The sequence below is a fragment of the Hemicordylus capensis genome, chromosome 4, assembly GCF_027244095.1.
Source record: "Hemicordylus capensis ecotype Gifberg chromosome 4, rHemCap1.1.pri, whole genome shotgun sequence".
NCBI classification, from domain to species: Eukaryota; Metazoa; Chordata; class Lepidosauria; order Squamata; family Cordylidae; genus Hemicordylus; species Hemicordylus capensis.
In genome coordinates, this window is record NC_069660.1 from 48,912,495 (window position 1) to 48,927,475 (window position 14,981).

At 41.6% G+C, this 14,981-nt stretch overlaps 1 protein-coding gene and 1 long non-coding RNA gene across 9 annotated transcripts in view; one reads left to right on the forward strand and one right to left on the reverse strand.

Annotated features, from left to right (window-relative positions):
* LOC128322941 (uncharacterized) overlaps positions 1–14,981 on the forward strand; it is a 53,047-nt gene that overhangs the window by 16,852 nt on the left and 21,214 nt on the right. For 2 of the 3 annotated variants that reach the window (XR_008306094.1, XR_008306093.1), the window contains one exon: positions 4,442–5,127. The exons of the other annotated variant lie outside the window; for it this stretch is intronic. This is a non-coding gene — a long non-coding RNA (uncharacterized LOC128322941). The remainder of the gene's footprint in view (positions 1–4,441; positions 5,128–14,981) is intronic. 3 annotated transcript variants of the gene reach the window in all.
* CHD6 (chromodomain helicase DNA binding protein 6) overlaps positions 1,587–14,981 on the reverse strand; it is a 206,247-nt gene continuing 192,852 nt past the window's right edge. For all 6 annotated transcript variants that reach the window (XM_053245232.1, XM_053245235.1, XM_053245230.1 and 3 more), the window contains 4 exons: positions 9,815–9,997; positions 9,610–9,729; positions 7,742–7,846; positions 1,587–5,137 (listed from right to left, as the gene is read on the reverse strand). In XM_053245232.1, coding sequence (XP_053101207.1) covers positions 4,241–5,137; positions 7,742–7,846; positions 9,610–9,729; positions 9,815–9,997 — 1,305 coding nt within the window. In that variant the 3' untranslated portion in view covers positions 1,587–4,240. The remainder of the gene's footprint in view (positions 5,138–7,741; positions 7,847–9,609; positions 9,730–9,814; positions 9,998–14,981) is intronic.

A 14,981-nucleotide genomic window follows, 5' to 3' on the forward strand; every position in this document is an offset into this window, starting at 1 on the left:
CGTTTTACAGGTTTTCTCCTGGGTTTTTGACAACACTAGGATTAGATCAAGTCAAGAGTGGTTTCAAGGCAACAAATTATTAACGTGGAACATCAACATGAGTTAAATTTAGTCCCAAACAGTCTTCTTAGGGAGGCAGCTATACATGCTGGCTCAATATCTTTTCACACTCACCATGCCCAAATACTGAAGAGCATTTACAATGGCATGGGGTTCAACATCTTACCATCAGTGGTTCTAGAGGGCAGATTTAAGAAAACCCTTTAAATCAAACATACATGCCCTTGTGGTTCTGGAGCAGTGGAATCAGTGGGGCATGTCCTTCTATATTGTATTTATTGTACTTTTGTACTATTTATTGTGCTGTTGTACAATAGTACAATCTATGTTACTATTTGTACTTTTATTACGTCTTTTAAAAAAGAACTTGCCAGGACAACTTTATGAGTTTTATGTGTTCCTTCTCTTTAACCAGAATTCAGATATTACATACAGAGTTTGTTCTCACACACAGCCTAACCCAGGCTAGGGAAGCTAGGGTTAGGCTGCACGAGAACCACCAGGATCAGGGTCGATCCTGGTGGAACAGTGCCACCTAGCTTGGCTTTTGAGCCTGGCTTTTAGGTGAGGTAAAGGGAGCAAGCGCTCCCTTAACCCAGGCTTCCTGATCGTGTGCGAGCTCAGACTGCCTTCCAGCCCAGCCACAGTCTCCTTACACGTTGTGTAATGCATTGTGGAATATCCGGAGACCAGGACATGTTGTTTTGGTGTCCGGAGCTGTGTGCTGCACCACACAGTGTTGCTTGTCTGGGACCATGGTCCGCGCTCCCAGAAACATGCAATCTCTTGTCTGGTGGGGAAGGTAAGTTTAACCAGCCTCCCTGCCACCCCATTGCCTGGTTGTGTGAACAACCTCACTGTGTAGCCAAGTTTTGTGTGGTGGTTTGCAGAATTCAACAGGAGATAATGTTAAGCACTACATAAGTTTGATGGATTGTTAGTTATTTAGTTCTAGTATGTATAATACTTAATTATTTCCACCTGATCTTATAACAGAACAACAATGATTTCTGTGCAACAGAACCATGACTGTGTTTCTGAAGACTAGGGTGCTTAAACATTTATTGGCACCCTTCATCATGACATGGAAATGCTCAGGTACTCAACGGATGAAACCTCTACATGCTTTATTCATGCTGAGATAAGCTCGACAATTTGGAAAAAAAATACTATTGGTACCTTGGGATTTGCAAAAATTACTAGATTATTTTAATAGTGAACCTCTTTTGCAGAGTCTACTTGCTTTTGAGGTAGGTGCATCTATCTGTGTAACTTGAGTTTCTTTATAACACTGGTACCTAAACAACATGGGATGTTTATATAACATTTGAAAGTATTGTCTGGTATAAGGGATGGCTTAGGATAGTACTATAGTCTAATTTCTTGAAAAGTATGTAAATATCCTGGGTAGATCTGCAGTCCAAAAGTGATACATGGGGTTTTTTTTTTAATACAACAGGGGCTTTGAGGGTCAGAAGAGTAGCAATATGAATGAAAGAAAAATAAGCTACAGGTCAAAACAGTGCTCATGCTAGGAAAAAGGCAAATCATGTTTAGTTCCAAGTCAAGCAAAACAATTAGAAATAGATTTCCTGGGGGTGGGGGGAGTATAAACATCTTTAGCACGGTTCCGCCAGTATTTTTTAAAAAGCATAATATAAATTAGGCACTAAATTAAAAAATTAAAAATCTTGACTTTTAAATCTATATATCCATGTTTACAAGCACAGACAGTTTATTTTAATAGCACATTTGATGAAGCATCTATGTTTATGTGAGTGTTTACGGAATATGTGGAAAAACTGGCATTTATTCTTGAAGATGATTATGGTAAAAAATAAGTAGCCATTCATGCCTTTCACTGTAAATAAGCCAGAACAGCTCCATCACTGCAAAAGGATCACACATTAAAGGTCAAAGAGAAGCCTACATACTCAGACACACACATTAAATAAGAAAGAACAAGCTATATAGAACATGCTGACAAACTAAAGTTCAGTCTCAACCCTGTTCCTTAAGAGTGTAAACCTGGCAAATAATCCTTGGATACATTATAAATAGATTCTGGAGAGAAATCTGCATCCATTCACAGTAAGGCTTTCAAGATATATGAAGTTTTATAGCATTTGTATTTTAAGGATTTAGGGCAAGTACATGTTTTTCTACTAAATAAAAAGTTAGTACTTAAAAGGTTCAAAAATATATCAAGTGATTTTTTTTTTTTACATAAATAAATTATATTGATTTGGATTTAACAGCTGAAAAAAACCTCTCTGCTTCCACTGGAGGCAAACTGAACAAAATGTTAGTTAAACAGAGATAGCAGCATTTCTAAGAAATCTGTCAATAGTGATACAGTATCTATGCTACACGTGCTATTAAATAGGGCCTATGCCATTATCCATTTTTATTTGTTTGCAGTATCATAACCAATTGTATAAATTATTGAAACCGATTCCAACCCATAAACTAAGTAAATTCACTGCAATGTACAGACTTAATTTTAGTTCATGGGTAACAGACTTCTTTGAGATGCTAATTTTAACATGTACATACTTTATAATCCCAAATGTATAAAAGACAATGAAAAAGCATCATAAATAAATAATGCAAACTGAAATAGTTATGTCAAAACATTTGGACCATCTGATAAATTAGCAAAACTGTAACAGAAAAAAAGTAAAAAATACAGTAAATTGTGACAAACCAAATGTGAAACTGAATACTAGCATACACTCCCAAGCCCCTCTAATGGTCTGCCATTTAAACATCGCACCACAAAGTGTGTGTGTGTGTGTGTGTGTGTCTTTTTTTCAAGTCTCGAACCATGAGCTGTAAATTAGAACAAGCCCAAGTGAAAGAAAAGTGACATAGGAGTGGGGAGAAAGCAGAGTAAGAATTGCCTGTGGAGGGTTTTTCAACACACTGAGCTTTGGAAATCTGTTCATATTTTTAAAGGATTTCATTTAAAACACTGACACAAAATGTATGTGCAGAGATGTTGGGACATATCATTCAACAATGCTAGGGATCAAAAGGAATGAAAAGAAGGAGCAAAAATGTTTTCTTCACAGTCTAATACTAGAAACAGAAGATAAACTCAAGCTTTGAAACTGTCAACTGTCCTTGTCAAAGGCCATCTAAAATGTAAAAGCCCAGCCTACGGCTTTTTAAAAATCTGTTTCCAAAAATAACATCATTTCTCAAGGAAGGAGAAGAATTGATAAAATTCAGATATAGTTCCCACATAAGAAAATTAAAATCAGTGGTATGTTCTTCACTGGGAAAAATACTTTTAAGGGCCTTTGTGAGAAATGAAGAATAGCAAAATGAAAAAGCAACTGGTAGTTATAGATATTAAGCCCCTCCCCCTGGGGGAAAAACATGCAAAGATGTGCATCTATTTCTCAGCAGGAACTGGAAATGGCCTTCTAAGAATTCAAGAAAGGACAACTGAAATGCACTTTAAAATAAAACAAGATTTGGTTTTAGAAATATAAAAGTTCAGGTAATCTTTTCACTTACAGCAGTTTGTTTCCAAAACTTTGTAGTGTGAACAGGAGGAAATTATATATCTACCATTTATGCCTTTTTTTAAAAAAAGAAATGAATATATGCATTTTCAATCATTAGTTATATACTTCTGTCTATACTACTATTCTAGTAACCATGATAAAATAGGGAAATACTTTAAATCAAAAAATACACATTAGCACTTACTATAACTGTGCTTTTTACCCCAAAATACAAGATTTTTTTTAAATTCAGTGTCATTGTAAAAACATCTACCTTTTCCTGTGTTTTGTGATTTCATCAAGAGAGAAGCATTTTCTTAATCTATGATTTTATCCCCCCACCCTCAAAAAACAAGCAGTTTGGGGGATGACCAAGTACTTATTTACTACTGTTTGGTGGAGAGGGCGGGGAGGAGAAGACTGGACAGCTGGACAAGAATTCTGTGCCTCCCATACTAATTGTAGAACATTGCTTATAATCTATGGTAGGACCCTGCAACTATCAACATGTCACCATAGCTTTCTTACCAGGATTTAGGTAGATAATATTACTTATAGAAACACAGGTTTTTATGAAGGTGACATGGGTACAGAGGGCGATAACAAATATTTATGGGATGAGGAACTTACAAGCCACATTTTTTTTCCAGAAAGAAACAAAAGTTCTAATTGGTATCTTTAATTTCTCTCAACTTCTCTTTCTCCTCTGCTGGTACATGATGTTCATTTTCTGCTGACACAGATGGTGTTTGTTCAGTACAGTTTTGATTGTTTGCATGTTCCTTGTCAGACAGCAAAAGAGTTTCTGGTTCTGGATTTGCTAACTCCCCTTTAGTTTTCTTTCTTTTGCGTTTCTGGCTTTCTAGGTTTGTTACCTCTGAATGTCTGGTTTGCTGAAGGCTTGGCAATGCCATGCCAATACCAGGAGAAAGAAACATTGAGGGATAGATCAGTCCAGATGACATTCCTGGAATAAGAAATGGGTTAAAAGCTACTGGATTACTGGCAGTTATTGCAGGTTCCGACTGATCAGAAAATGAACTAGGACCAGATTTGTCTTCAGAAAGAGTTTCTGTTTTTGCATCTGGGTCACTCTGTTTCTCTTCAGCATCCTTTTCTGAATGAGATGTACCACTTTTGGTTGTGCTTGCTAATGAAGTGGGAGCAGTTGACGTACAAGTCGTTGCCATTGATGGATTGAGAAGTCCTCCAACACCAAACATCTGTGGTACAGCAGCCATGCCTGGCAGCATCATCGGCAACATACTTAGAGTGCTTTTGACATCCTCACCAGCAGGCATTGCTGCAAATCCAGCAGGAAACCCAACCAGCCCAGTTAAAGGAATGCCTTGCATGTTTCTCATATTCTGGAGTCCTACTAAATCCATTCCAGCAATAAGTCCATTCATGAATAATGGTCCAATTCCAGAAGAAGCATCTGCTACTATGCCAGGAGTTTTAAAAAGTTCACTTCTTGGCCTCCTTCCTCTCCGTCGAGGCCCAGCATCTCGGAGTACAGGTTCAGTGAGAATACGATTAAACTTGCTTTCAGGTAAGAACCCCTGAAAATGAGGGGGACGGGATCCAAATGTTATTAACATCCTAAATACTTCATTCTCTCACATGTGCTTACAGCTGTCCCACTTCCCCAATGGACTAAATTCCCAAAATATCATTCTTAATGACTAAATATTTTAATTTTAATATTAATTTAAATAATTAATGACTAAATACAAGTTTTTATGCTTGTATTTTATAGATTTTAAATTTGGTTTGTTTTTATATTTTTAGCTTAATATTCTTATTGTCATTTTATTGTATGATTTTTAACTTTTGTAAACTGCCTTGAGATTGTTTTTTAATGAAAAGCGGTATATAAATCCAACAATCAATCAATCAATCAATCAATCAAGATATTAAGAAGAATGTAGATGTGGATAATCCCATCAATAGGATGCTGCTGATGTAAACAGAAACAAACAAAATAGATTTTTAAAAATGAAAACCAGTTTTTGCACTTTATAGGCAAAATTACTAATCTATATCTGTATCTATATCTAACACTTAGGCGATACGTGGCATGCGCATGCATGGAACACTGTAGGTGCCTGAGGAGGAGGTGGGCCGAGTGAGGAAGCAGGGTGGCTGCCTCATTAAATGCAGCCCCACGAAAAGGGACACCCACCCACACACCCTCGCCTCTCCGCTCCCTTTGTGAGGCAAAGCTGTTCCCAACAGCGGCCGTAGTGGCTCCCTTTGTTTGGGGGAGGCTCCCAGAGCAAGCTTCCCCCCGCACACCCCAAGCATCTCTTGCCTCTACCTGCTGTACTCTGGAAGCGGCACACCTTGGCAGAAGCTTGCTGGCTGGTGCCAGAGAAGTGCAGCCAAAGAGGGCCGGGAGGAGCTGGAGGTAGAGGACTCCCCCCTCCTGGTTGGAGATTGCCACGCATGCTGGAGCCGTTGTTCTGGGTGCTGAAGTGGGCTACTCGTTCCCATTGTTGGGGGCGTAGTGGAAAGGCCAGGGGGTGACTGAAGGCCGGGGGGAGGGGAGAAGGAGAAGTGCGCACAGGATATAGGGGAGAAGAGACTCCGGGGGGGGGAGGGAGGGAGGGAGGGAGAAAAGCAGAGGAAGGAAGGAAGGAAGCAGGAAGGGAGGGGAAGAAAGAAAGAAAAAGGGGAAGAGATAGAAAAAGAGAAAGAAAGAAAAAAGAAAGGGGAAGAGAGAGAAAAGGAGGGGAAGAGAATAAGAAAGAAGTGAGGGGAAAAAAGGGGAAGTGAGACAGAGAGAAAAGAAAGGAGGGGAAGGAAGAGAGGGGAGGAGAGAGATAAAATAAGGGAGGGAACGAGAGAAAGAAAGAAGGGAGGAGAAGAAGAAAGAGGGAGAGATGGAGAGAAATAAACAAGGGAGGGGAAGAGGAAGGGGAGGAGAGAAAGAAAGAAAAAGAAAGAAAGAAAGAAAGCCTTCAGACTGCATGAAAGTTTGAGGACAGGGAGAAACGCTGGGTCATGTCAAGTGTTAACTGAAAGGACAGGCTTCATCACCCCACGGGTTGTTTGAGGACAACTCCTTCCTCCAGTTTTTAGATATGGTCAACTTTACGTAGGTCTCTCACGAGTAAGATCATTTGATTCACTAACTATTGTATCAGCAGATCGAAAACTGCATGTATAAAGAAATTTATGACACTGAGCAATACAGCAGGGTTGTGGTGGGGGGCAAGGAGAGCAATCAAGTACTAGTGCGCAGATGCTCTATGTGGGTAAAGCTCGTCTATATTAATCTATAACTAACTGGATGCTACTTAATGATAGTACACCAAGGATTTCAATCTGAATGATATGGAAAGAACGAATGTCATGAAATTCAGAGAAATTAGGGATGAAAAAAGGCATCTGAATACATTTTGAATTATATGTGGTTTGATTGTTAGAGTTTCACTGTGGAATTTCAATGCAGAACCTAGTTTTGCTGCTACACTGAGCCTATATGAGTTGTTGCCACGTTTTGCCCATTTTTGGTCCCAATCTCTGTCAAAAGTTAATGCAGACTATTATTTTGAGTGCCTTGTCTAACATCATTTATAAATAGCCCAAGACATGTACATTTCATGGTTATACTTTCCATAACAGGTGCATTTAAATATGTCTTAATCCTTGCTCTTAAATATCTTACAGACATACAATAGGCTCATTCACATGATCCTCATCTGGGCAGGAGGAGTGCCCAGCTAGGGTGGGTACGCTCCCAATCTGCGGTTGTGTGAATTCAAACATGAGAGACAAGGAGGAAGCTGGGTAGGATGGGTTCACCCAGATCCTCTCCCCCAGAATTTTACTGAGGGTGACAAAAAGCCATCCTACCCAGGTCCCGCCTCCCTCACAATCACTCTCCCCTCCTCCTACCGTGTTTACACAATCATTGATCAGAGCATGTCCGGCTCTCTTAGTGTGTGAATGAGCCTAATATGCCTTCACTACCACTTATACTTACACATAACACCACTATTTCTCATATATATTCAAAAGTAGTAGGGCTCTTGGTACATGTACTGGCATTTTTACTATACAATTCTGGAAAACTCACTGGAAAAGAGAGGTAGAAGTAGGGGTGAACATATAAAAAGCATTATAAAGGTTTATCCACCATTTACTGAATGTTAACTTACTGAAAGTTTAACAATGTCAGACCAGTCTGCTGCAACAGCATACTCCATATTTGCATCAAGCCACCTTGGCAATTCCTTCAATGCTGGTGCCATAGCTCCTCCTAACTATGGTGGGGTGGGGGGAGAGGGAAGATAAGCAATGAATGACTGAACAACTACAAGAAACAAAGATCAGGTACAGCTGAGTCCCCCACTTCCAGAGCACTGGTCCAGTCTTTCATCTTAAAATCAAAACGAAGCCTAAAAAAACACAGTTTTCTCGCAGCCTGGCCTCTTAGAATAAATTTGAATAGTACTGCATTAAAACATTGGTTACCAACAACAACATTCTAACACTTCTCAAGACTGCTTAAGTTTGCCTCTTGTTACACAACAGCATTGCTTAGCCAGAACACACAGAGCGAACTAGTACCAATAGCCACTTCCATTCTGAGAGAAGTAGGAAGGGAAAGCATCTTAGATTGTGCAACAAGGAGTGACAGGAGAGTTTAAGCAGTTTGGGAGGGTTAGGGCACCTTTAAGGCTTCTGAGGCAAGGAGGAAACCAATCAAGACTTAAAACAACAACCCTGCTTCATGTCTAGCAGACAAACTTGTTTGTTCTTTCCTTGTTAGCTTTAAAGATGCAGGAACCTGGGGCCAATCAAAAAGTAGCACTCCTAGTCACCACTGTTGCATGGGAAGGTGAGTTCTAAACATATCTTAGACTTTCTGGACATCCTGTAGCAGTGGCTGCCCTTACTCCAAACTGGCTTACAAACATTTGACTGTCTCCATCCAGCTGGGAAGACGGAACCTATACATGTAAAACAAATATAAACATATAGTGTAAAGGTAAAGTGTGCCATCAAGTCGATTTCGACTCCTGGCGCCCACAGAGCCCTGTGGTTTTCTTTGGTAGAATATAGGAGAGGCTTACCATTGCCTCCTCCTGCGCAGTATGAGACAATGCCCTTTCAGCATCTTTCCTATATCACCGCTGCCTGATATAGTACCAGCGGGGATTCAAACCGGCAACCTTCTACTTGTTTGTCAAGCCTTTCCCTGCTGTGCCAGTTAAAGTGGCTAAACATATAGTGTAGTCCACCCCATTTCCTATAAGTAGACAGTGGAAAATTTGTGACTGAGAAAGATTTTCTTGCAACTGAGATACAGGATGAGAATGCTGAACATGTGTGTTTTCCTGTTTCCTTCCATGTCTTCTAGATTATCTCCGTAGAAGGTATCTCCCCCCCGCTCCCAATATATGTTCCAAGAAAAAACTGATGTAGTTTCATCCTGTATCCCCCAATAGAATCTCTTATTAAAGAAATGCTCATTTTCTTCCATGATGTTTCTGGTGATGTCTGGAAAACACTACAAGGAACATTCTTTCCCAAGCAGCAAATCTACACAGGAGGAAAGGCCATCTTATATCAGGCTGCTACAGCCTTCCTCCATTTGAGTAGATCTTCTGACATGAAATGTGTCTGTCCTAGCCTCCTATTTTGTATAGCAGACTGCAGTCTTTCCTCACCAGACCAGAGGAACTGCTCAGGAGGAAGGGTTGCAGTCTACTATATGAAACAACAGTTTCATATAGTAACAATTGTTACCGGCAGATCTCCTTGGGAGTGGGTTGCTTATGCTCAAATAATTCCTGTGTTGCTTTTTGTACATGTGCAGTTCACATGTGCAGAGAGCAGCACAGGAAATTAGTGGGACAAGGAAGGATAAACTTGAGAGAGACTGTGTTTCCTTCTCCAACCCTTTCCCTCCATAAAAAAGAGCTGGTACACAGAACCCGAGTTTGTAGGACCTGTACTTATTTTTTAGAACACTATGCCAAATCACTTAAAAAGACAAAATGCAGTGGATGTTTTTGCTTACTCGTCGTCCTGTACCCTTATGGACCACAGGCACTCGCTCCTCCCCCGTGAGAGAATTAATATCCAATTTGCTGGGGTCCTTACAGCGCTGCCTCCTCTGTTTAGGCTTCTCTGAAAAATTCTGAAAACAATAAAAGTGAGAACATAAGTGGGAATTACTTCTGAGTAAATATGCACATTTATTGGAATGCAAGATTTGTACTTACTGTGCCAAAGCCAGGGATTTCAAGAGTGTAGTCAGACTGCTGTCTCAGCCAGTCCAGAAGACTCTTGTTTGGAACAATCTTCTCTGCCTGGACATTAGGGGCTGGAACTGTCTGCTGAGTTGAGGTAGTGATGTCTGGCCCATCAGGGTTGATATTACTTGGTACAGTCAGGGTTTGATCTTCCTGAATAATGCGATGGGGAAAGAGAAGAAAATGGACATTTTTGAGATGCAGAAGTTATACCACATTTTCAAAAGAATCACTGGAGGAGAACATAATCACTCCTGTCCAGCCATGGCAACGATCCTCCTAGCCAAATCCAAGCTACTTAGGGACAGTCAACTCATTCAATTAAAGAGGCCAGATTGTCCCTAGTCAAGCTGCCTGTGAGTCAGAGATGCCCCCTACCACCACAATGTCACTACTGGGTGAAGAAGTTGGCATGCAATCACTTCTCTCAGGGTGCCTATTAAGTCAAAAGTACTCTGCAGCACACAGGGTGAAACAGCCATGAGGGTCTGGATGGCAAAAAGGTCCTTGAGTGAGGAGATTGGGACATTCAGGTAGGGGCCACAGCAGATCCATGACACATTCCATTAGATTTGAAAACCAAGTCCTTCAGGGTAAAATGGGGCTATCAGGATGAGATCTGCCTCTTCCCTGTATTTCTGAATGACCCTGGGAATTAGGGCAAAGGGGAGAAATGCATGTAGAGGTCATGTAGAGGTAGACCTCTCTAAGGTCAGGGAGTTGTGACAGCATCTGTCCATTCAGCCAGGTAGCACTGGTATCTGAAAGAGAACCTTGGAGTCGTTTTGTTGTCTGGAGAGACAAATAGGTCCAGAATTGGGTGGCTGAAATGACAGGCTATGCCTCTGAAAATGTTGGGGTGAAGTTTCCCACTCTGCTTAGTCCTCAGACTGTGGAATTGACTACTCCACTCAGGTGTTCTGCCTCGAGAGAGGCCAGATCTTTCTCTGCCCTTATAAGTCTCCTTCATTAGAGAGAGGATTCCTCTCTGCCTGTTGATATGTGCCCTGCTAGTGGTGCTCTCTGTGCAGACCAAAATATGCAGACAGTGGGCTAGGGGGAGAAATTGGAGAAGGGCTAGTTGGACTGCTCATTCCCGCCAGTTTATGCTGTGAGAGGCCTCTATTGAAGACTACAGACCCTGAACTACCACCATGTTACAGTGAGCTCCCCATCCAGTGTTGCTTGTATCTGTTGTGATTTGAAACTGGGGAGGAACTTGAAAGGAACCCTGCAGGAGATTGCGGGAGAGGTCCACCAAAAGAGTGACTGCCATAGGAAGGTGGGAGACAGAATTTGGAGGTGGTCCCAAGCCATGATCTGGTCTTGGTATGGCAGAAGAAGCCATTGAAGCCACTGAACCGGCCATATCCACTCCCAGCATAGTACCTCCAGTGACTGTTGGTGGTGTCTATTTCATGTTTCTTTTTAGATTGTGAGCCCTTTGGGGACAGGGATCCATCTTATTTATTTGTTAATTCTCTGTGTAAACTGCCCTGAGCCATTTTTGGCAGGGCGGTACAGAAATTGAATGAATGAATGAATGAATGAATGAATGAATGAATGAATCTGGAATGTCAGCGTGCCCTGAGTACTGAGTCCAAACATGCGATCATCGACCCAGGGAGCTAGCATTATCAGGTGTGCTGAGGGATGTGAGTGAATGTTTTGTACCTGTAAGCACATCTTGTTCTTTTGATTGTTCTTGTGGGAGAGTCACTGTTGTTTGGAGGGTGTTTATTACCACCCCCATATGAATGAGGCATTGTGAAAGAATGATTTAACTCTCTGTCAGGTTCACTAAGAAGCCGTGATAGGAGAGAATCTGGATGGTGCGGAGAATGTCTGTTGATGCTCTCTGGAATGACTGAGCTCTGATGAGGAGGTCGTCAAAATACAGATAGTGATGTAGACTGTGTAGTCTCATATGGGCCACTAGAGTCACCATTACTTTGGTGACTACTCATGAGGCAGAGGATCATCTGAATGGTAGGGCCCAATACTTGTAGTGCTCCTGGGCACAGGCAAAGTGAAGAAAATGTCAGTGAGTCAGAAGAATTGGGACGTGGAGGCAGACCTCTGTGACGAGAGAGGGGAGATTTTGTGTGTATCCCCTAAAGTTTCTTCAAAGTTTTCTTTAAAGAATCAGAGTCAGACTGAATGATGTGAGGTCTGGATGGACCAGATTTATCAGAGTCTGACCAGGAAGACTGATGTCTGGATGGAATGGGTTTATGAGCAGCTGACTGGGTGAAAAGTGTTCTGGAATTCTGGTTGGCGGCACTTTTAGTAGCATCACACAGATTGGGTGAACCCTGGCAGAAGCTGTCAAAGAACCTGGTCATGTGTCTGAGGCATTTAGCAGAATGCTGAGCTCTGAAAAGGCCCTTTTCACAGTCTGGGATAAGATGGCAAGGAAGGCTTGAAAATGGAGGACAGAGAACTTTCCCATCTAAAAACACAGCATGCCCTAGGTGGAGTAGCAGGTCTTACTGGGCCTGTTGGGACAGTTGATGCAACTGTGGTTAGGTGTGAAGGCATGGCATTAGATGGTCCAGTGGGAAAATTAAACTGCTCAAGTGGCTAGAGCTGCGGATCAGACGTTATAGAATTCTGCTCTCTATACTTTGTCACCAGTAGATGCTTAATCCAGGCAGAGAAATCCGGCGAATCCCTGTGGAGCGAAGGAGGGGCAGAAGAAGGTTCCTGTGGTAATGGGGGCCATTTGGAAGGGCAGGAGGGGCTAGTGGCATTACTCATAGTCTGGAAGAGGAAGTGAAGGAAAGTTGACCGGGCTGCTGTCATGTGGCACTAAAACACTTAGTGGGGAGGCAGTAGTTTGCTGGAAAGGATCACCTGCGAGTTGCTCCTCATCAAGGGATTCATTTGTCTGGATCTTTCCCAAGGGCAATGGTTGAAGGAGGAGTATGCCTGGGTTGGTGATATCTCCCTTAGGGGCACAGGCACCTGAAGCTTTGGTCTAGACTGGGCCCTGGACAAGATCTCTCCTTGTTTATGCTGCAGCCTACCCACTTGAGTGTCCTGCTGCATCCTGCAACTCCACGTTCCCTCCAAAGCTGCAATTGGTCTCACAGCTTTGGCTTCGGGCTGTTTTTGGTGGGGCTCAGCTGAAACTGTTGAGTGGGTGCATTTGCTGAGCTTGTGTGCCTACTTCCTGCCACTCTTCCCGCCTCTATAAGAGGTCGATGGTTACTTGGAGAGAGGTGAAATCTGAACAGTCCATGGGGAGGAGAAGCGGGGAGTAGAGGTAGTCAAAACAGTATTTTTCCTTTTAGAATAATTTAAGGTGGATTGTGGTTTTTTGTTTGTTTGGCAAGAATTTTTGCTTTTATTAGTAATAAAAATAGAACTGGTTACATCTCTGAGCTTGCCATAGTCATACATGAATAAGAACAATGAGTTATCCACAGCAAAGAAAGCAAGGGGGGAAAAAACACACACACAGTAATAATATTTAAGAATACTTAAATGGGTAAAGATAAGAAAAAGAGGGTACATCTAAACAGCTAAATCTAATCGTCAGAGAAAAAAAGAACCCTAAACCTCACACAGAACACACCCCCTGGACTTAATTGAAAGATTCAGAACATGTGGGTTTTTTTAAAAAGGGAACCGAGAATACAGGAAATAAAGGAATGAAAAAGGAAGTAGAGAAAAAAGGAAGAGCTAAATGAAGAATTTTCAAGGAAAAAGGCTAGAGCTCTTCCAAAGCTGTCTTCAGAAGCTAGACTGGCCCAGAACTGGAGGCTGCCTGGTCCCAGTGCACCATGGGACCAATCTTAATTTGCATGAGGCCCTGTCCATTGGGAGCAAGTGGACAGCACAACCCATCTTAAAGGGATACACTCCTACACTGTGGGAGAAAAGAGCCCACAATGTAAAACTGTACAAAGAAAAGAAGCACTCTTTGAACTATGGAAAGCTATTAAAGATGGTGAGGAGGGTCTGCAGTAGAGCCAGCCATTTATAAAATTTGGTTTTACCAGTGGCCTGAAGACGAAGGCTCCACCATACAGCAGCCTTCTACATTGCTGGCTGCACTGTTTAACAATTAACCAGAGCTGAAGGAAGCAATACCAGGAGAGAGAGAAAAGAGGTACATCTCTTGGTAACATCTTAGTTAGATTATTGCAACAATCTCCATATGCAGCTGCCCTTGAAAATAATTCAGGTGCAAACAATTGGTGCAAAATGGAACATCCAGTCAACATTGTGGGGGCCTCTAGATCAGAACATACTACTCTGACTAGATTACACTAGTTTCCCATCTGTTTCCGTGCTCAATTCAAGGTGCTAAGCATTTCCTTTAAAGCCCTATGTGGTTTGGGCCCTAGATACCTGAAGAACCGCTTACTGCCAAGTAATTCTGTCTGCACACTAAGATCTTCTAGATGAGTGATGTTTCATGTGTCTTTATTGTGCCATCATTGATGAAGGCTCAATTGGTTTTCACATGAGACAAGGCCTTTTTGGCTGAGGCCCCTACGCTTCCTACAATAGATGGTTCATGATGATCCCTCCTTGCCAGCTAAGTAGGCTTTAAAAAACTACCTGATAGGTCAGATTGTTAATACCTGATTGGAGGAAGCCTCTGTAGGTGATGTTTTATATGTTACATTTGATGTTTTATTGTCCTGGGTTCTGGTTTTATTATGTGTGATTTGTGAATTTTAATTGTGATTTTAAAGTTTTATGTTGACCACCTATCATGAAAGATAGGGTATACTGTAAATGAAAAAAACAAAAAAACAAAATCACATAATTATTATTATACGATACAGGCTGTGCACCCTACCTGAACTTGACTCTGTTTCACCTTGAAGCCCCAACCACTCTTTTTTATAATCAGTGATTTTGGTTAGAAACACTGAAAAACGTGCTTGAAAGGAAAACATTCCCTCAACTCCCTGTTGTTTAGGAGGAAACAATTCAAGAGGAGCAGGAGGCTTGAAGAGCAAGATAGCTCCCGGAGCTTCTTCTTTCTGAAATACTATGATCATCCTCATCTCCAGCAAGGGGCTTCTTTACAACTTAACTGTCCTCCTGAAGCCAAATCCAATACTCCTTGCTTTGCTGTAGTATTACCATGGAAGGGAAGAAAAGTATGCACACATCC